The sequence below is a fragment of the Rhinolophus sinicus genome, linkage group LG03, assembly GCF_036562045.2.
Source record: "Rhinolophus sinicus isolate RSC01 linkage group LG03, ASM3656204v1, whole genome shotgun sequence".
NCBI lineage: Eukaryota > Metazoa > Chordata > Mammalia > Chiroptera > Rhinolophidae > Rhinolophus > Rhinolophus sinicus.
In genome coordinates this window covers 58,050,376-58,072,991 of record NC_133753.1, presented here as the reverse complement: position 1 = coordinate 58,072,991, position 22,616 = coordinate 58,050,376, and the positions used below count along the sequence as shown (strand labels likewise).

At 34.4% G+C, this 22,616-nt stretch overlaps 1 protein-coding gene across 2 annotated transcripts in view; it reads right to left on the bottom strand.

Moving 5' to 3' along the window:
• Positions 1-257: 257 nt before the first annotated feature.
• Positions 258-22,616, bottom strand: part of COPS2 (COP9 signalosome subunit 2) — a 29,053-nt gene continuing 6,694 nt past the window's right edge. Inside the window, exons 2-13 of one of the 2 annotated variants that reach the window (XM_019730678.2) lie at positions 19,008-19,121; positions 18,258-18,335; positions 12,372-12,497; positions 10,389-10,499; positions 10,184-10,261; positions 8,163-8,337; positions 7,270-7,448; positions 7,119-7,171; positions 4,161-4,258; positions 2,220-2,302; positions 1,639-1,697; positions 258-1,007 (exon numbers count right to left, since the gene is read on the bottom strand). In XM_019730678.2, coding sequence (XP_019586237.1) covers positions 863-1,007; positions 1,639-1,697; positions 2,220-2,302; positions 4,161-4,258; positions 7,119-7,171; positions 7,270-7,448; positions 8,163-8,337; positions 10,184-10,261; positions 10,389-10,499; positions 12,372-12,497; positions 18,258-18,335; positions 19,008-19,121 — 1,299 coding nt within the window. In that variant the 3' untranslated portion in view covers positions 258-862. The remainder of the gene's footprint in view (positions 1,008-1,638; positions 1,698-2,219; positions 2,303-4,160; positions 4,259-7,118; positions 7,172-7,269; positions 7,449-8,162; positions 8,338-10,183; positions 10,262-10,388; positions 10,500-12,371; positions 12,498-18,257; positions 18,336-19,007; positions 19,122-22,616) is intronic. The other variant, XM_019730679.2, reaches the window with a different exon arrangement.

Genomic DNA, 22,616 nt, shown 5'->3' with positions numbered 1-22,616 from the left:
GGAATATCATTCTTAAAAAAAAGAATTTTATTCCTTTAAAGCATCACTGTCAAAGTAAGTACTATGGAAGTGTTTTGTTAGAAACTAGTTCTACTTACTTTATGAATAAAGACTTATTTAAAAAACTTGAAAGCAAATAAATTATTTGCTCCCAGGCTTTTTAAAATTGTTAACTGAAGATAAAATCTGAAATTTCTAAGGTACTAAAACTCAAAACAAAAACCCCAAGTATAATAAAAACACATCAAGAACCAAACTACAATTTCTGAGCTGCACTGTTTATTTTGCTGCTTGAAACCTAAGTGACAGTATGCCACTATAATTATAGGGTTTCATCTAAACCTTTACTACACTGCAGGTACAGAAATATATGGACACATTTTGGAGAACTGACATTTTGCAAAATGCAGCAAACATTTTAATTTATACATGAGAAAAGGAAGTGTTCAAAAGGGTATGCATTTCAAGTTATTGCAGGTTATTTGTGAGAGAATTTCTGCAGGTAAAACATGTTTAAATTTAACCAACAGTAGCGTGTCAGTGTATTTAAAATCATGACAAAAATCTTCTCTCTGGTCATGTTGCCCATGATAAATTACTATGATGTTGTATGTTTAGGGCAAGATGTCAATACAGCATAAATCCCATGGCATTTTGGTTTTCTTCTGGAGATTAAAGCTGTTTTTCTTGGGATAAATGCAGTAGCAAAACACAAACCAGTTGATCAAAAAAAGCACTTCTGCCATAACTCCAATAATTTTCAGGACACATCAACCGACAGTAGTTTTGCCATTCCCAGTTCTTTTAAGAATTACATCTCTGCACTGTTGCCTTAAGTATGTCTGTAAAAGCTTGTTCTCTGTTAAGCCAGTTTACTGACTACAGCCTGGTTGAGAGAATTTAGTTGGTTGGTCCATTTATCTAGTGCAGTATATCGGGCACCACCCCTCTTCTGATGATCCAATTCAAGGAGTTGGTTGACTTGATCAATTCGGCCATGAATAGTGCTGGAAATAAATAAAAGAAGGCATGTCTAAACTATTTTCATTAAGCATCTCTTCTAGACTAATATTTCATAAAATATTCACAATATCAATAAATGCAAAAGAAAACACTGCTGCCTATGTTAAATGGTTGAGTTTAGGATTAATTATAACATTCACTACTTTATTCAAACTCTAGACAGAAACCGGATTTATTTCAGCTACCTTTTATCAGTTTCACTGAAAGAACCATAAGACATAGACATATCCAATTAATTAAGAGCAAGTGTGATTTGTGAAGCTTTAAATATGCTGCTTTTAAGAAAGATATTAATAAGTTCAAAATTATTATATACTATACTTATACATAAAAATATTACTCATTAAATAATTCTCTAGCTGTATATGGGTCATATACTGAATGAGAAATCCTTCTGAAAAACCATTTAAAACTTTTTCAGAGATCATGTGTTTAATATCCTCATTCATTTATCAAAAAACCATCACATATACATATATAAATCTCTTTTAACAGAAAAGCATTGCCAGAGGGTGCTTTTTATGAAAAATCGAGAATTCACCTTCTACCTTTGCCATCATTATTCAAACTTGAAAGTCCTAAACATTTTGTGATAAAAAATAGCCAAGTACTTACTTATCCAATATGCACTGCACCAGCAAGCTCTCCACATCAGCTACATCTATGTTTAACTCCTAAGACAAAAGACTCATTATAATTCTAGTTAACTTATGACTTTACATAAACAATTATTCTGATTTTATATTCATTTTCACCAGTTACAGAAAATTAGGGAAGAGGAAATTTAAAAGAAATTTCATTATCACTTCACAATATGTCTGAGAACACAGGTCTGACAAAATTTAACTTTGTAACTTTTAAAGTATATTCCTACCACAGTTTTATAGTGGTTGGGGTTAACCTTTCATCAATTACATATTTTAGCCCCTATTTTCTCTTCTATAATTTTCTCTGAGGCTGAAGAAATCTTGAAAAAGAAATTTAATGATCCTTATTCCTTTTCTGTTAACTCAATTTGTGTACCAAGGAAACACAGAAAAATTCACATTAAAAGTAAAGCCATGAAGTTACACTGTATTTAAGAAATGTAATATTACAAAATGTTACCAAGTTAGAATTACTCTTTTAAATGAAAGATAGGTATATTGCATCTATAACTATAAGGTATAAATATTAAAATCCACGAATATAAGTACCTTAGAAATAAAAGGAATATGTATTCTTGTGTAAGGCTTAATTAATTTTATGAGCACTTGTGTTCTGATGTTTCGCAAAAGCTCTGAAAGACAAGAATTAAGATAATATATTTGTATTTAAGTTTGTATATCTATATGAATCATTATGTACTTTTAAAGCATATTAATTAACTATATAATTGTCTCAAAATACACCCTTCTGTCTAGTAAAAACATAAGATTTTTGGATCTAAAAATATTTGGGTCTAACAGATGAACAGCATGATTAGAGGCTGCTTCTCCCATAATTTTTTGTTCCCACCTCCCTGATTTTGCTCATATTGTGACAACCTAAAACATCCCCTTGCCTTCTCAAATAATATTCCACTGCTCATCATTTCCTCTATAGTTAACATCTTTCAAGAAGCTCGGATTTACACTAGTCAAGTTCCTTATTTTATGCTCTCTTAAAACCCAAAATATTATATTTTACACAATAATTTTATAATTTCCCCCACTTCTTCACATACAAGTTGTTTTTTTTTTTTTAAACTGGATTGGAGTTCATGCATAAGGTTTCTACATTTTTCTATTTCCACAAAGCACAGTATCATTCTACGTTTATATAAGAACTTTAAAAATGTCTGTCGAAGGGTGGCTGGATGGCACAGTTGGTTAGAGCGCGAGCTCTGAACAACAAGGTTGCCAGTTCGATTCCCACATGGGATGGTGGGCTGTGCCCTCTGCAGTTAAAGACTGAAAATGGTGACTGGACTTGGAGCTGAACTTCGCCTCCACAACTAGACTGAAGGATAATGAGTTGGAGCTGATGGGCCCTGGAGAAACACACTGTTCCCCAATATTCCCCATTAAAATTAAAAAAAAAAAAAAAAAAGTGTTGAAAAAGGAAGGTGGGGAACAAAAGGACATTACTTCAAAAGTATTCTTCAGATTTTCCTGATGCATCCGGAATTTAAGTATTTGAATGAGTTGTTCTAAATGGTCATTTAAAAACCCTCAAATAGCTCCAGAACAGGTGGAAACACTGGAGGTATAAAAGAGGCCCCAGAACAAAGGAATGATTTTTGTCTTTGTGAATCCAATAGAACTTACTAAAAATCTCATATACTTATTGTTACAATGTTAGCCTACCTTTCAAAGTAAATGCATCTCAGCATTATCTATAGCAGGCTGTTTTCAAAGTTTTTGTTACTTGTCAAAAATAAATCCTAAAAATTAACTTTGAAGCTACACCAGTAATAAACATTCAACAATATCTAAATTAGAATTAAAAGGTAAAAGGGACAGATAGCCACCTTAAATCAAATGGCCATCATATAAGAATTTGATTATGTTAATAACATGAAACAGATTATGTTAAAAAACATGAAACTGGCTAACGATATTTTTCTCCCCTTCTTCGGCCACCCCTCTTCCCCACTCCAGTTCAAGCCACTGTTTCTTAAGTCTAGTTGTGTAGGACACAGCTCCTTGGCCCATGCTGGTATTATTAGCCTTGCGTTCCCCCCGGCTTGAGGAAGTCAGTCGCTGGTCATTGGTCGGCCACTCAGTAGCTCATGGCTGCCCACCGCTCTCGCTGGCTGCTGGCCACTCCTGCCAGCACGGGTAGCCCACAGCAGTCCACACCAACTGTAAGAAGTCCAGCTCCAGGGAGAGCTGTTGTTCACAATCTTAACTGTAGAGGGCACAGCTCACTGGTCCATGTGGGAATTGAACCAGCGACCTCAACCCAACCACCTGGACCACCAGGGCAGCCCTGGCTAATGATCTCTAAAACACCTTTACAATTTTAGGGAGTATCCTATTCCTTGACAACATTTAGAAACATTTCTATAGTTTTTAATAAACAGAAGAAAAACAGCTTGATTCTACTCAACTCCATTAAGAAGCACTGTTTGACAATGACAAAGAAATAGAATTCAGTTAGCAGAAAGAATATACCTTCAATGTGTTCCCTTATGAAAGGATCATCCATGATGTTGCTGTGGTTTGTTTTCAGAATCTTTTCAAATTCAGTGATGTCATTATTCTGATAGGCACTAACAGAAAAAGAAAAGTATATATTTTGTCAAACATGAAGAAGTCGTCATGTATTAAAATCAGATAATCCAAAGAGCCTGTTTCTCAATTTTAAATGCAAAATTCTAAATTAAACTATAATTTCTGTCATGGAAATCAGCGTTACACACACATCCTTCTCCAAATAAAATGAGTTTCTTTTTTAATGCTTTCAGTTTTATAAAGGAAGTGTATTTTATGTTTTGGGGTTATATGTTTATACGTAGCTCATTTAAATCTTAGCATTGTTAATTGACATCAGTTTAATGTTTGATGCTTTCAAATTAAACTGTGTATTTAATCCCTGTGTATTTAACTCAATTTCATGCATACCACTGTTTGGAGGAGTTTGGCCTTGTCTTTCAAATAATACAGTATATCCTCTCTAAAGGTTATTCAGAAATACAGCTTCCTAATTTTTTTCTTCTAGAAAGCTACCAGCAACTGCCAAAACTTTTCAAAGGGAATTTGTTTCCCAATTTTCTCTAACTTGAAAATTCCACTGAGCGATGTAGCAGAAAATTGTATCAGTGGTGGGTCATTAGTGCCAAATGTGCCACGCACACAAAGCACAGAGCAATGGACTCTGTTGCAGAAGGCCAAAGGCTGATTTATTTTCATGATTCTCTGAGGTGTCTAGTATCTACTCCTGAAATAATTCTAGAAGGCACTATGGGGATTGCTAAGGGTGCTGAGAAGGAAGAAGCCAACCTTCTGGAAATGGCACCACTGTCTGCTTTATATGTAAGACATATCATCAGCCATTCTGCACGCCCTCTGCTGTGCTTCCATCTGTTGGGTCGCAATGTAACTTCATGTTAGGGGCAGGTGATTCAAGTGCTTCAACAGGAATTAGTTTCCTCTAGTCTGCTGGCAACTGACTAGGAAGATAAAATTAGGAAGCATTACTTTCTTACCTACCCAAATATATTATTGTAATATACTATAGGAGGATATATTCAAATAGTGAAAACACTTGTACACACGTACGAGTATATTAAAACCAAGAGACATTCTTCTACTACTTGAGTGGCTTAAAACAATAAAAAAAAAATCTTACACAAAATGTGGGACACCAAAGACCACTTGTTTGGGTCAAAATTTACCACTTTAAGTTTCCTAGTTCCAACACAGAGGCTTTACTGGAGTAAAGTTTAAAATATAGTAAATATATATTAATAAATATAGCTATGATTTTTTAAAGGTCCGATGAATCAGTCCTTTAATCCACTTTAATCTATTTAACCAATTTAATTTAGATAAAATATTAATGTCTAGGGCAAAACTTTTCCTCAATATTGAGGTTTTAAAAGTTTAAACTGTTGCGTTAGCAATTTAACTAAATAAACAATTTTTAAAAAGTATTACGAAGTTAATTAATTTCTAAAAAAAATCATCTCTTAATGTGGCCAAATGTAGATGGAATAAATTGTTTGATATAAAGATGGAGAAATTTCTCTGCAACTGAAATCAACTTAATTCAACAAATATATATATTACACAGAATAAAGACATAAACAACAAAGAAATTGAGTTTTTAATGTTGCAATTTAGGGTTTTTATGCCCTAATCATTCCTACTAGTTCCCTTAAAATAAAATCACTATTTTTTACAGCTAAAATTAAGCTTTCCTTAAAAAAGAAAACCTAATTAACTTGAAAAATCATAGCCAAGTAAAAACAAAGTAAATGAGGACATTTTACATAGGAACTTAAACAATATTATGAAATAGCCATTTTCTCTAAGTACATAAAATTTATATGTAGATGACCCATAATTTATAGCCTAACAGTACTTTTTTTTTTTTTTTAATGAAAAAGACTAGTAAGAAAGTGTCTGGTCATCTAAATTATCTACATATATCTGCAAAAACCTCTGCCCTATGTCCCTGACTGCATTCTTCCTGCCTTGGTACATTCAGCTGTACTCTAAAACAAAGGACTTGAAGAAGGCTAGTAAGTTTTTCATACTTTCCTACAAAGAAAGCCTATAAAAGCTTAGGCTCCATTTATTCCTGGTACAAAGGAAAATTATTCTTGCTCACTGATTTCTTTTGCAAAAACAGACCTACTTGTCTAGGCTTTTCGTTTGTTTTTTAATCTACTATAATTTTGTTTAATGTTAATTATGTTAATAATTTTCTTTTTTTAAATTAAAGTTTATTGGGGTGACAACTGTTAATCAAGTTACATAGATTTCAGGTGTACAATTCTGTAATACATCACCTATATCTCACACTGTGTGTTCACCACCCAGAGTCAGTGCTTTCTATCACCATATATTTGATCTGGTAGGCTCTTCCGTTGCTAAACATCATCAGCCATATCTTTCTCCATAGAAAACACCAACAGGTTCTTGGGTTTCTTACCAGTATGACCCCTCTGGCTCCTTACCTTCGAAAATTATCTCATGTAAACTTTTTTTATGAGTGATTTTTTATCTCTTCAACTGAGAAAACATGTAAGTAAAGAAACTGTCTTACTGAAAGTTCTCGACTTATGTGGATCAATTCATAATTTCACTTTGGATTATGGCAGGTAGAAAGAGTAAACATTGTGAAATTGTTTTAAAACATCTATAATCAGTTTCTACTGAAAAACAGCAAACACAAACAGGTAAGAAAAAGAAAGCAGCAAATACTTTATAAAATCTCATGACTAACAGAAAGAGCATAATAAATGACTTCAGAAGATAAACCTTTCACAAACTTTGGTATATTTCAAACCAAAATATAAGAGTAATTGTTGAAAATTAACTGAATTCTGGTAAGTTCTCTTTTTTTCTCTCCCCTTTATTCACTGCTTTAAGGAAGTTTACCTTAACTGAAATATAAAATCTTACCTTACTAAATTCGTCATTGCTAGAATTTCTGGATCATTTTTGTATGGTTTGGCCTAAACACAGTAAAAAAAAGAATTAACTATGTATATGTACAAAGTTTATTTCCACAAAAGACAGCTGATAGAAATGAACAACTAGAGCATACACATACCTCCTGTGAGTCAAATGGATTTATTCCCGATTTCATTAGCATATTTGCTAAGACCAAATATTTTAAGCACGTGGTTCGTCTTGGACTCCCTGATTCATCATAATTTTTGAAGGCTTCAAAAAAATCAGTGTGTGCCTTTTCAAATTCACCTTCTCTCAAGTGCATTTTACCACCACATTCTGTAAAGGAGAAAACAGGAGAGACGAGGACATTTTCAGTTCTGCAGTAACAAGATTGACCACTTTATAAAAATCAAACAGAAACTATTTCAATGGCTTCTAGTCTTTTAATTCTATTAACAGGAATGATACTAGCCCCAGGGTACACATTTTAATACTAAAAAGCAGGCTCTTCATTAAGCATCAGCCAAACAACCATTTGCAAGCCTTTCTTCTCAACTGAAGTAGAAAGTAATTTTACAAACATCATTATAATTCTAGAATAGCACTTCTGATGGTGATTTTTTTACTAATATCTTCACTGATATATATTTCACAAGACAAAAATTTATCCTAACTTTTTTTAAAGCCTACCGTGTTTCCCTGAAAATAAGACCTAGCCGGACAATCAGCTCTAATGCATTTTTTGGTCAAAAATTAATATAAGACCCGGTCTTATTTTACTATAAGACCAGGTATAATATAATATATAATATAATATACTATAATATAATACCGGGTCTTATATCAATTTTTGCTCCAAAGGATGCATTACAGCTGATTGTCTGCCTAGGTCTTATTTTTGGGGAAACACGGTATATCATGTCATTGATTCACTACTTTGTCAATTATTTTCACTAAAACAGAAACAACCTTCAGTCATTCAGTTATGTGCATGACACCTTGATATCTTCCCATGACACTGCCCACCCACCCTCTCCAAACCAAACTTGCCTCTGATAACTCCCATGATCAGTGGATGAGGGATGGCAGACTTGATGTGAAGTGACTGTTCATAGAGCGCTTTAAGTTTTTTGTTATTTTTCTGTGCTGTGTACATTTGAATTTCCAGAGCGTATATTTCTAATAACTGTGTACCTTTTTTCAGATCATCTTCTCCATCATCAGTCTAGAAAAGCAAATAATGAACTTTAGTCAAGACAGAATCCAGAGTCAACTTAGTAATTTTCATTTGAGTTAGTCCAAGAACCTTACATTTATAATACTAATTCTGTATGATAATGCACTGCAGATTTTAATTGAGACCCAGAGTCCTAGGAACACTATCTTTAATGGCCAAAAAGGAACCCTTGTACTTTTGAGTCATTCATTAAGAAAAAATGGCCAGAATTATATTTTTAGTGTATAAAATTTTATAATGTTTGTTTTTATCTAGGAGATTATTTATCGTCTTCCCAAATCTTCCCAATCACTTTAGATCCACTGATTCAATCAAAAAACACTTCCTGAATGCCTTTCTTGGGCCAGGCAATGGGTCTACCTTGGGGAAATAAGTTAAATAAGCCAATATTCCTGGCCTCAAAAAGTTCACAATCTAGTAGAAGACTAATCTGTCAACAGATAAATTATATAAATGATGAGGATTCTAGTTTTAGCATGAACCAAGTGCCGAGAAGAATGGAAGAGAAAGAAACTAACTCTCCTAGGGGATGTCAAAGGAATAACAAAGGTGGCAACTTTTGAGTCTGACTTTGAAGATGAACAACAGCCCACAAAATGCAGGCCATGAAAAACTGCATATGGTCCACAGTCAGATAATCATAAACATCAAACACTGACGTAAACAAAGCCAAAATTTACTATTTATTTGGTCTTCCAACTTAAAACTTGTTTAGTTATTCACTAATGAATCACAGCAGAGTAAAAAATATGACATGCAAGATAATTTGTACATTCAGATTATTGTGTATCTCTGCTAGACTACAACATTATTTACAATCTAGATAGCATTTTCCTTATGTACGAAAATAAACCAAGTAAAACTCTCCAGAGGGCTTTTTCATATTGCTTATGTCCACATTGAAAGACCTTCCTCCATCCAGAAATGGCTTCTCTACCATTTCCCTTTCACATGGAACTGAACTCAGTTGTTTATGCATCAGACTAAGCTTTCCTAAGAATGTGTAGATAATAATTCATAAATGACTAATCTGCTTTGTAAAGCAAAACTATTATGAAATGCAAACATTTTTCTTATTTTTATAAGCTAAAGAAACTCATAACAATTAAAGAAAAATATCTGCAGCTAATTTAGAACACTTTCCTGATCGACATCTTCCCCATTCACAGAAATAACATAACTAAAATAATAGTACATGGCTTTAGAAGAGCTTAAAAATTTTAAAACAGCATTTTCACATACAATTTAAACTGATATCAAAAAACTTATTCATCAAGACAAAAAAAGAAACATAAAATTATAGTTATATTACTTAAAAAGTTACAGAGGTATACTGTCCAGACCATGCGGCCGTTCACATTTAAACTAATTAATTAAATATAAAACTCAGTACCTCCATCACACTAGCCACAGTTCAGGCGCTTGCTAACATGTAGCTGCTGCTACTACATGGGACAGAACAGACATGGAATGATTTTAGCACCGCACGAACTTCTGCTAGACAGTGCTGTTATAGGGGATCCAGACATTATAAACTAGAATATAAAATATCTTTATTATGTATGTCTACAATACCCTTTCTCATTTTCACAGGGTGCATAATTAAATATGAAAAACTTATCCTTAGTATTAATGACAGGCCTGTTTGTTTATTTGATACCTGTACCTCATTCCACAAAGACTGAAATTAGGATTAAACGGGTAAGTTATTTTCCAAATTTTAGTTTTAGGATGATGCTTGAATAAAAACACCCCTAAGCAACATTTTGAATACAATTTTTTCTTATGCTTTTTAATGTGAAGAAATGTTAATAAAAAATTAAGGGAATGCTACCTGGCAAGACTGATGTAACTGGCGTAAAATTTTTTGAAGCTTTCCATATTCCTCTCGTTCTAAATACAATTTCCCAAGCTGTAAAAAGAGAAATTTATTAAAATCAAAAGATTTCAAAGAGAAGGTATGCATCTTTAGGAGAGTTTACTAAGGACACCCGCCCACTCTTCAAATGAAAAAAAAAAAAAGGAATTATAATTGTTACCTTTGTGTTTGTCTTAAACCACAGTCTATCATTCTTAGCATCTTTCAAAGCTTCCAGTGTTGTTTCATAGAATTCCTGCAGTAAATCCATCTGACATAAAAAATCAGAATTCTATAATTGTAAACAGCAAATTTGTACCTGTTAATAAAGTTAATTTGAGCAAACTAAAAGTGCATCTTTGAACTTTAATACATATAAGGTATACTATACTATCATCTGTATCTTAACAAATACCTGTAAATATCCACAAAATTAACAAAAATCTTAACAAAATAAGACCAAATTTACAAAAGATAAGCGCCAAGTTGTTTTCATGTGAATTTTTAAAAGTACATAATACCCAGAAAATATCTAATGCTCTAATAGTAACTGTTCTTTCAAATCTAATAACTCACTTTGTATTAATGGAAGTAATAGACATGTACATAGAACAGAACTAGTTATACTGTTATTAATAGTGTATATCATATTCACTCAACACTTATTTGGTGCATACTATGTGGCAAACACTAAGCAAGCTGCTAAGAAACAAGAATAAGCTTCTTCCCTCAAAATTCTTCTATAAATGCAACTAAGCAATGAACTGAACCACACAGCTTTTAAGTTACTAATAAACTATTGGAGTTGGGTGCAGGGAAAAGTCTAGCACAATTATAGCTCTGTCTAATGACCAACAAGTCACCGATCTGTGTGTAACATTTTTTTTTTTCATGGAAATCACTAATTATTTTGCATTATAAGCTCCCCTTCCCACCCTCTTTCCCCCACTTCTGGTTCTGCCTTTGTTTGAATACTGATTTTCTAGATCCGTAACAGGATCAAGAGGTAACAGGGCCATGAAACAGGAAAGTTTGACACTTTCAGAAAAGGCTGCCTATTTAATTCATGCCTGCTGATGGCATACTGAGTAAGTCAAGTGCCACCCACCCAATAGCTATTATTTTCAAAAGACAAAAAGCTTACATATAATAGCATGAAACAACACACAATCTTGAAGTTTGATAATTAATCCCCCCCCGCCACATGTGGCATACCATTTATAAATAGTGTACCAAAAATGTTTTGATACTTGTCTGTAAAACTCAGAAAACATTTTCCCATCTAAGAGAAGTCCCCTGATAAATAACACCTCTAGAATTAGTGCAGGGTTCTAACAAAACATGTAAATTTATCTTCCTCAAATTCCATGACATACATTTTAGATATAGAGTAAAAAGAGTAAAGGGCCTCAAGAAATAAAAATGACATCTAGTAAAAAAGATGGAATGAAAGAGGCTGATTCTGAGATGAACATTTTTTATTATGAGTAAAAAAAGTATCACATGTTCTACTAAGAAGTACTAAATGATATAGAGTATACTTCCTGTACTTAAATATCAGTGTAAGAAAGCTGAAACTTAGGACTATGTTGCTTAAAAGAATATGAACAGTCTAATTAAAAACGATCTTAGCAATCAAATCAAATCATCACTCCCAATGCCCACTGTAGCTTCTTCATCATTAGCCCTTCTTTTCATCATCCATCATCCACCCATTCTTTGTAGAAACATTTACTGAACACCTAATGATGAATGCCTAAGCACTATGAGTACAAGTTCTTCCCTCAAGGATCTTTAATCAAATCTACACAAATCACCTAGGAAACACTGTTAAGTATTTAAGTAGCTCAGGACGGCTAGCTGAAGTGGTGATGGAGTTTATTATTAGAAACTGTGATAAGAACTAAACGGGACTCTAATACATGCCTGCAAAAGTTGTGTGCATATTATGTTAGTATCTGAAGCTATTATTTGAAGAGTTTAAACTAGAGTTAGTTATCACCTTTCAATATTAAATAATTACTATTATAATCAAGAAAATAGCACAGTAATAATTAGCATAAATGTTTAAATAGAACTTTTATGCCTCAAAAAAACAAAAACAACCTTTAACATAAATAATAAACACAGTAATAAGTACCAAGAAGCAAAAAGAGAATCGAACCTGTTTAGAAGTGGAGATATAATCAAGAATAGAATTAATGGATTTTTCAGAATAATTTCTTGTGACTGCACTCCGAATATAGGTCAATAGCTGTTTATATCTGTTCATCATTTCTGGAAAGTTTGTCTGTGATGGAAGAAAAATGTATTATTAGATACATATTTACGTGCTAAAATATGAATGTATGATTAAGATTATAGTACATATTACTGCATATTGAAAAATAAAGTTTTTATGATAAACTATATGACAGAAACACTATAAACATTTTAGCTTAAATCTGAAATTACTAGGTAACTCACACACAGGAACCAAATTTATGAAGTTCATCTATGAAAAAGTACAACTTACAGATTTTCCAAATTTCAGATTTGTTCCTCATTGCACACATTTATTTAAATCATAAAAAACTACTACTAAAATATTCATAGATCAAAAAATATAAATTAATCCAATTTTTCAAATAGCTTGGGGACCAGCTATGCAGGTATCAGCTATGTCCTCTCCTGAAGATTACCCCTTCATCAGGAAGCTCTCTAATAATAGTTACATGTTTCTATTCTCTCTATTATTGGCTGACTCTGTGTTAAAATGTGAAGTGAAAGAATCCCTTCAAGCCCAGGTACACTTATAACTCTGTCAAGAGAAGTCCTCCCATCTAAGGCTCTACTCAAAAGTAGATGGAGCTAATGTTGCTATTCCTCACAGGATTATTTGTAATGCTGTGGTTATTCCAGGAAACACGAACGATCTCAGGAAATAACAGAATACTAGTGAAATATCTGGGACTTAAGAATTTTGGCAGAGGGTCTATCATCCCTGTATATCATGTAAATCAACTTATGAGTGTAAACTTATAACCTGCACTTAGAGCCCCCATGAGCTCCAAGTGCTGTTAAGCCCTCTTTTTACTAGCTTCTCTACTTTTTATCAGGGAGACAGAGCACAGGCAGACATGTTTTCCTTCTTCACTAATAGAATACATGTGTTTATTAGGGTGAAGAATAAACTATTGATACTATAATTGTCCTGTTTCTGACTATGTCGTGCTGTGGGATACAGCATGAGGGGCAAAAAAACATTAAGAGATTCCCTGAAACCTTCTTAGCAAGAATTGAATTAGAAAAAAACTGTAGTAGGGGTATGCGGGAAAAAATGGTTAGAACAATGGAAAAAGCAATATATATCAAACTACTTTTGTTTCCAAGTATTTACCATGTAGTGGTAAATAACAGGTAATATACTATCAGTGAACTGCTAAAATCCCACATACAGAACATATCTTGTGGCAAAAGGAAAATCAGAAATATGATTGTCCCAACTTTGAGATTGTATCTTGATACTGAAATAGGATTTTAACAAAAAGGTTGTTTGAATTTATTTCCTCATTCTATAAAATCTTCAAAGCTCACTTTCCAAAAATTATGTCACTGTAATTAAAGATTGAGAAAAGGTAAATTGGTTTTATCTGCAGTTGTGAACACACAGAGCAACTGATAACCAACTCTTCCAATATTTTACTGCCCAAAACCACTGCACAGCAGAATGGGTTCTAGTCTGAACCAACTAGAAAATGAGGGGGTCAGGAACAGAAGCTGGAACTAGTATTGTAAATCACAACTTATGCACAGATGCCAATAGAGAAATAAAATGTAGAAAGGGAAGGTAGGCAAAATAACATAAAACACAAATAATCCCTTACTTGTTTCGTATCTTGGCTCAAGGAAAAATGGTAAAATCAAGTCTTGTGGGTAGCATGTGTTTCAATGGGCTCAAAAACTAAACCAGTACTAGTCGTTAAGAAGGCAGATTTCAAAAAAAAAAAAAAAAAAAAAAGAAAAAGAAAAAAACACAGATTTCTATAGGTTCTTAGTATTATTTCAAATCACAGAATCTTAAGAGTTTGAAAACTGGGCCCCTAATGTCACTATAATTGTTTAATCAAAATCTCTCTCCCTTGAGACTTCTTCCACAGCCCTCTAAGCTGTTAATTTAAATACAGTAAATATTTGTACATAATATTTTCACATAAAATGGAAAGACGGCACAGGGGCTTAGTGCAACAGAGATATTTTGAGAATATCAGAATAGTTGAACTAAAAGGATAAATGCAACAGATATTTTTCCTTCTTTATATGTAAATGCAATATACAATATACTTAGTAACATTTAACACGTTTTGAATAATCCTGATATTTTGGGGGGGAAGAAATGAGCTAAAATGTTTTGCAGATATTTTTTGCAGGTATCATGGAGAGCCCCTGCTATTGAAGGTAGGTGAAGATGCCAGAGTGAGAGTATATTAAGAACAGGATGCAAGATTAGTGGATGTTAACTAGATAAAGGCTCTTGTCAGTTCAGGGAATTCAATTTCAGATAGATGGGATAAAGAAGCTAATGGGGAGAGGGAGGACGTATATGGTAAACACAGAGAAAGGGGCAAAAGAAAGTGGTTAACAGATTATTAACTATCCTTTCATTTACCATAGAGGCAAGTGCTTCCCTCTGTGAATCTAAGCTCCATGTTATCTTTTTCTTAAAAGTTCCTCTACCCTTAGTGACCGTAAGATTCAAGTCTATACCTAGTCCTTTCATCTACAACTGCTTTTTTTTCCCTTCACTTTTACCCAGCACTCTCAAAGACTGGCAAATCTAGGAGAGTACAATGTCATGACAATTCCAGCCCATATATTTGAGTACCTACTGAATGTCAGCCACTACTATAGGTGCTAGAAACACAACAGTGAATAAAACTAAACTCATACAGCTTACAATTTATGGAGGTGGGGTGACATAGGGGTGGCAGAAAGGCAAAAAACAAGTCAACAGATGAAGTGGTGATATATGTGAAGAAGAAAAACAGCAGGAAGGACGCTATTTTATATACCGGTGGTGGTCAGGGAAAGGCCATCCTGGTTTATGGTGACATTTGAACAGGGACCTGATCAAAATGAAGAAGAGCCATATGGTTAATCTGAGACGAGCATTTGGGGAAGAGGAAACATCAAGTACAAGCATTTTATGTAGGAGTGTGCTTGGGATGACATGAGGAACAACAGTAAGGAGGTCAGTAAGGGAGAGAATAGAAAACAAGATCAGAAAGGTAGCAGAGGGTAAGCTGACGTAGGGCATCATTTTATTGAGGGGAGTGGGAACCATTAGAAGATTTGGAGCAAAGGGGAATGACATAATCTGACTTATATTTTAAAAGAATCACTCAGCTGCTTATAGAGAAAAGACTGTAGTTGGGCAAGGATGGAAGTTAGGAGACCAGTTAGGAAGCTACAGAAATAATCCTGATGAGGGAGGATATTGGCTTGAACTAGATTAGCAGCGGTAGAAATGCTAAGTAGCAGTCAGATACGGGATGTATTTTGAAGAGATACAAAGCCACCTGGATTTATCGTATTTCCCCAAAAATAAGACAGACCTAACTGGAAAATAATCCCTAGCATAATTTTTCAGGATGCTTGTAATATAAGCCCTACCCCCCAAATAAGCCCCAATTAAGACTGTCAGCCAGACAGACGCATTTAGTACATCTGTTGCAACATACGACTGACATATTGGATTATAAAATAATATTAATATATAATTAAATATAAATAAATATTATTGACATTAATACTTAAAATAAATGATAATATAAATTATAACTAAGTATTTGTAAATACCCAAGCGGGCACCTTTGGACGAGAGGTAAACGCCTATGTAAACAGATGAACTCGAGACTTATTGCCGAATGTCCAATCAGAGCACAGACACAACGCACAAATAACGTGCGCACTTGATAACGAACGGACTTGGTTGTGTCTAATATGAATCTTCATAATTCAATACGTCGTGTGTTGTAATAGACGTACTTAATGCACTCGTGTGAAATACACATTTTCTGAATTTTGGTGCCTGCAATTTTTCGTCACTTTTGTGTGGACCATCATACTTAACTGTCATCATTTTTGTTGCCACTCCTGTCTCGTAAGTCTTCAGTTAACACTTGATTTAATGGAAGATTTAAAGGGAATAATATTTTGACCCCCCGACAAGATGAGTGCAAAAAGAAAGAGCTGTTCCATCAAGTACAAGAAAGGAATCGTGGAGGACGCCCAGGGCAAGACTCTTGCGGCTTTCTGCAAAGAGAAGTTGGATCTCCCAATGGTCTGAAAATGGCGAGCAGAGTACGATAACCTCAGTCAACAGGTGCACGAGGGAAATGCTAAGAAGCGCAAGTGTGGATCAGGTCGGCAACCATTATTTCCTGAGCTGGAAGACATCATCTGTGAATGGACTGCTGACAGGAGAGCAAAGGCTTTGGTTGTGTACAGAGCTGATATTCAAGCATTTGCTATTGCAATGGCACCACAGTTAGAAATATCCCCAGAAGAATTCAAAGCATCACAACACTGGCTGGATGGCTTCCTTCAGCGATATGCACTGTCTCTAGGATCGACAACACTGTTCAAGCTGGAAGATACTGAAGTTATTAAACGTGCACTTGCATTCAAGTCCTTTGTTGATGACATCGACTTTTCTAAATACCAACTCTCCAACATGACTGCTATGGATGAAATTGCAGTGTTTATGGGCCAAGGATCTCAAACGACAATTGATCAGAGGGGTGCCTCATCAATCTACATTCCCTCCACTGGTTATGCAAGTGCACGTGTTACCTGTATTTTGGCAATTCGTCTGGATGGAAAGAAAGCCCCACCTCTAATCATCACTAAGGGCAAGAAAGATAAGGTTGAACGTGTTTCAGGCATTTACGTTCTGGAAACCGAAAAAGCCTGGTGCACACAAGCAGTTATAAGGAAGTGGGTTGATTCAATGCTGCCACTTATTTTGTGAGGTGGCCAAAGAGGTCTGCTAGTCTCGGATTCAGCCAGCACTCACTGCCCTAAAGACATGAAGAACTTCCTTGCAGAGAGAAGAGTAGATCAAATAATGATTCAGGAATGACTGCCTATCTCCCGACTCTTGATATTGCAATAAACAAGGCATTCAAGGACCATTTGCACATGGAAATCAATGACTACATTGAAAATAGAATGGAAAGAAATCAGCGTGGAACCTTTGTGAAGCCTAGCCTGCAAGAGGTCGTGACTTGGGTGAAGACTTCATGGGATAAAATCACTGACAGCCGTGTTGCCAATGCACTACGAGCAGGATACATGGACAAGAAGTGCTCATTTAAGGAGAGCTCCATTGCTGGACATGAGAGATTGGGGCCAATGGTTCTACAGGAAATGGAGTTGCAAGAAATTCAAGCCAGAATTCGGGGTTTGGAGAGTTATGACGATGTTCCGGAAGAAGATGACATGACTGTATTTGAATAAATGTAGAGTTTTGTCCATGAATAAATGTAGATTGTTATACATGAAAAAAGAAGACATCCCCTGAAAATAAGCCCTAATGCGTCTTTTGGAGCAAAAAATTAATATAAGACCTGGTCTTATTTTCAGGGAAATACAGTACCAACGGATTATTTGTGGGTTGAGAGACAAAGAGAGGAGTCAAGAATAATGTGAAGGTTTTGGCCCTAATCAGTGGGAACTCTTTGGAATAAAAAACCAGAATTTTGAAACTCCAAAATAAACACTAATAGTTTGTGGAAAAGTCATTATTAACAATGCAGCCAAATACTGTATATGTTTCTAAAGGACAAGATTTCTTAAAAAATCTCTGTATGAACAACAAAACAAAACTTTATATGCCATGTGGAATTTTTTTTACTCAATATTATACTGTAATCACAAATAAAAAGTTAAGCTAAATATGTAGCATATCAACAGTTATTTTAGAGCAGTAGATATATGTGTTGCCATGAGGTTTTTACTTAAAGAACTTTTTTATTATTAGTTTAATTCTCCTCAAAACAAATCTTACCAACTTGAAGTTAATCTTAATCATTTGTTTCAGTGCTTTAAATCCCCATTCTCCTTTTTCACCTTCAAGTTCCAAAACCTAAAAAAAGGGAAAGAAACTCTTAGTCTAACTTAATAATGTTATTTTTCTAGTGACACTCAATATCTGTTTTGAATTTAAGTCATGTGTATGAAAAATATTTCCCCAAGAATTCCTTTTCTTAATACTATTTTTAAAAGGCTTTAGAAAAGAAACAAGTCTTAAAATGCTTACTTAAGGATAGGTAAGCTTATTTTGAAGTTCCTTCATCAAAAAATTAAATAAGAACTACTTTTGATTATTATAAAGTCCCAGAAGTACTTTCCTTCCTTTGAGTAATCCACTGCTGAGAATAACCCAAAAGTGCATCAGAAGTCAAGAAAACACACTATTTAATACTGAAACTGCACCTGTGTGATCTGCCTCCAAAATAACAAGATTGCAGGGATAATACCAATTGACCATCAGGTTGGTTCTCCTGCTAGAACCATACTAGCTTTTCAGGACAATGGCCTTGCTCTATAAGTACCTTGACTGGGGAAAAAAAACCAACAACAGAATAGCCCTTTAGAATTATTTGCTTGTGTACAAAATGCAACTTATTTTACAAGATTATCACTAAGTATCCAACACACATTTCTGAGATAAAATCACTTGGACCTTATTTGAGCTAAGACATTATTAAAAAAAATGAACTTTAAGATACAGAATCAACCAGAAAAAAATATGAACCTTTTGGAAACTGCTTAATGCTGCTTTTGGGTCATCTTCCTTTAATGCTTTGGAATTATAGTACTGATTTTCCAAATCCACATTTGGTTCAGAGTTACTATCCTCGGAGTATTCCTGTGTGTTGGAAAGAAAGATATTAAAGTGAATAATAATAAAAAAGAAACACACACATTGCACTATAAAAAGTAAACACTGTTAAGGTGGAAAAAATCATACATCTATACAAAACAAAACAACCTGGAATATATAGGTAAAATGCCATAGATATTTAACCATTATTTAAAAACCAAAGGGAAAAGCCAAAATCAAGTGGATAATATAGAATCATTTCTTTCATATCAAAAGTACAATTTCCATAGAACCAACACAATAGCAAAATAGAAAGAAACAATATTAATTAATGACTCCCAATTCTGTAAATGACAGTTTGTTGGTCACGGACCCTGATAAAAATCTATATAAACGCTAATTATTGCACAAACACGAATTATTCATCTTCAGTTCCATAATCTAATTTTCTCTACTCCCTAAGTCTAAATTTCATTATTCTAACATGTCCTAAATATCTAGGATGATAATCTATTCTATATGGCAGAGTAGTCTATTGTTAAATGTTAATAAGAATATTGCCTTATGTGCGTTTCATATTACTCAATAGCTGTTCAGTTATATTAATGTACTCTAGCTTTATAACAAATCAAAATAAGTAAAACAAAATGAATTTACATAATTTTATGTGACGTTCATCACATAAATTCAGTTCCTAGTACTGAAACAGTAAAGCAGAAAGGAAAATTGAAGTAAAATAACTATTTTGTGGAGCAGTTTGAAACAGTTCCAAGATATTCAATTTAATGAGAATTATAAAATACACATGGATTAGTATAATGAAAATTATTATTTTAGGAAGACATAAGATTTCCTTCAGCTACAAGTTATTACACAGGGAAAGTTTATGTCCAATTAAGGATAGTAGCACAAAAAGACAAGAACAGTATTTCAATTAGTTAATATATTTTTTAGAGATACTTACGGAATCTATAGTTAATAGATTTTTAAAGAGATATTTATAGAAATTCTGTAATGTGTCATAAATGCACAAGAATGAAAAATGGTATACTGAGTATAGTGTTAGAAAGCTCAAAAATCCATAAATACAGGATGACTTTTTCCTGTGACTGGTAGATGGAGGGGGACTTGCTGTTAACATAAAACCGTTTTAACTGACCACAGTGGCTTTGTAACGTGCGCCCTCTGCAGGATAATTATTTCCTCGTGTAAGGACACGAAGCGCTGGCATTCACTCACAGACTTAAGATTGGGAATTCAGTTACGTTTAACAAATAAAAATCCTTTGGAACATGTCTCCTAGGGATGAGATCACATTCTGGTAGCGAATAAATTTCATAAACACTCATTCATTTCTTAACCCTGCAATCTAGGTTTGACTACAATGAAACTGATCTAACTAAAAAGCAATTAATAAAGAATGAGAAGCCAACTGTACATCAAATCGTGCTGTGATAGTGATGGCTTCTGAGCTAGATTATAAAAGATAAGTGGCAGGTTGCCTGCTAGACAAAATGGGAGAAGGGGAAGAGAACAGCAGATACAAAACAGCGTAACGGGAGATAACTGAAGAATTAAAAGCAGTCATATTGTTGCAACATAAAGTCTTTGGTTCCACCTTCAACATAAATCTCAATCTAGTCACTTCCCCTACCTTCCCTGCCACCATCATAACCTATGAAACCACTTTCATCTTTCCAGATTACATTAGGTTGGTGCAAAATAATTGCGGTTTAAAAGGTTAAAAACAATTGCAAAAACCGCAATTACTTTTGCACCAACCTAATAATAGCCTCCCCACTGTCCTTTTAACCTTTAAGTTTCCGTCTTTTCATGGTAAAAAGCCAGAATAATCGTCATAAAATGCAAAATTTCTAAAATGCCTTTTCATTGCTTTTGAAATCATCAAAATGTGACTCCCGACTATGCATCCAATTGTACCTCCTATCAAACTCTCCCTCACTCACTGTGCTGCAGCTGCTTTGGCCTTACCTCACAAGTGGCCAATTCTTTCCTACCTTTACATGCCTTTCCCTTCTTTTTCCACCTCTCTTCATCTGGTTAACCACTGCATATCATTACAGCTCAAGGGTCAGCTCCTCAGAGAAAACTTGGAGAAAAGAATTATAGCTATAAAACCTACTCTACACCTTCCGAAACAATTCCTTTTCCAGTTAACTGTTCAATGGCACACAGGAAGAGCTAGCTCAACCAGAAAACAAGTGCTGCAATCCAAATCTTCAGTGTGCATCCCTGAACCTGGAAGTAAACATTTTTTGATCTACATCTATTCCAAAATCTAAGAACCTGGACACTCACTCAAAGCCCATTTATTTAGATTAGGAAAAACAAATAGGCCAGGATATGAGAAGAGGGAAGTAGAAGCCGAGAGGTACTCATGACGGTATAGGATGTGGACTATAGATGTTATAATTCCCCCCAAATCGCCATGACTGAGATAAGACTTAACCCAGTTCTCAACATTCTGTGAATATATTCTTTTGGTTTTTTGTATTATACGGATTAACCAGTGGAATGTATAACACTTTTGGCATAATTACAATTCAATTCTTAAATGTTATTGCTTCAATGTATAAACACACGAGAACCGGCACAAACGATGCCACTGAAAGGCTTCTTACAGTTAGGCAGCCACTTGTTTGGATCAGCAACACCACGTTCACATGGTTTGAACCAGCCTCTATGACATCATTAACCTGTCATCTGGGGCGCAGGGAATCCCGCCACCAATACAAGCTGTGCGCTACAGTGAACCACTCTTCAGTTATTACACTGGCATGACTTTTAAAATGATGGTATTTTGAAAAGTCTTCAGAATAATTCTGTTTAGATATCTATTGTTTATACTCCACGATAATGATCTTTAGTATATACTAGCAATTAAGTACTGCTCAAACAAATGCAAATTAAGTCTTTCCCTCAAGCTACTCATGGATAGACAGACATGCAATGGAAACAGCAATAATAACATAGAAGCAGTAGTAGAAAACATACTAGGTACAATGCAGCTCAAAAAGGAGTAATGAACTACACTTGTATGAGCTAGAGGAAGGAAAAGTTACCCCAACCAGTTCTAAAAGCATGAACAGGAGTTGTCAGGGATGAGGAAGGGCATCTGAAACACAGCAATTAATGTGTGCAAAGGCATGGAAGTTTGAAATGGCATTGTATATTTGGAATAAACATGAATCATTTCATTGGGCTGAGGCACAGGCTGTGTGTAATGAGTTGATGTGAGATAAATTGGTAGAGGACAGAGGAACAGGACTAAAATTTAGATAAGTGCAGAACCATGAAAAGATTTTATACAGAAATAATCAGATTTGTGTTTTAGGAAGGGAACTCTGGTAGCAATGAAGTAGCCCACAGGATACTCTTACAGTAGTTTGGCCAAGATGTGATGGAGGCCTGATTCCAAGTGGTAGAATAGGGAGAAAAGGAAGGGGCTAGAATTAATATAGAAGATGTCAGTGGAAGTTATGAATGTAGAATAAAAAGGATGCACCACATGGGCACAAG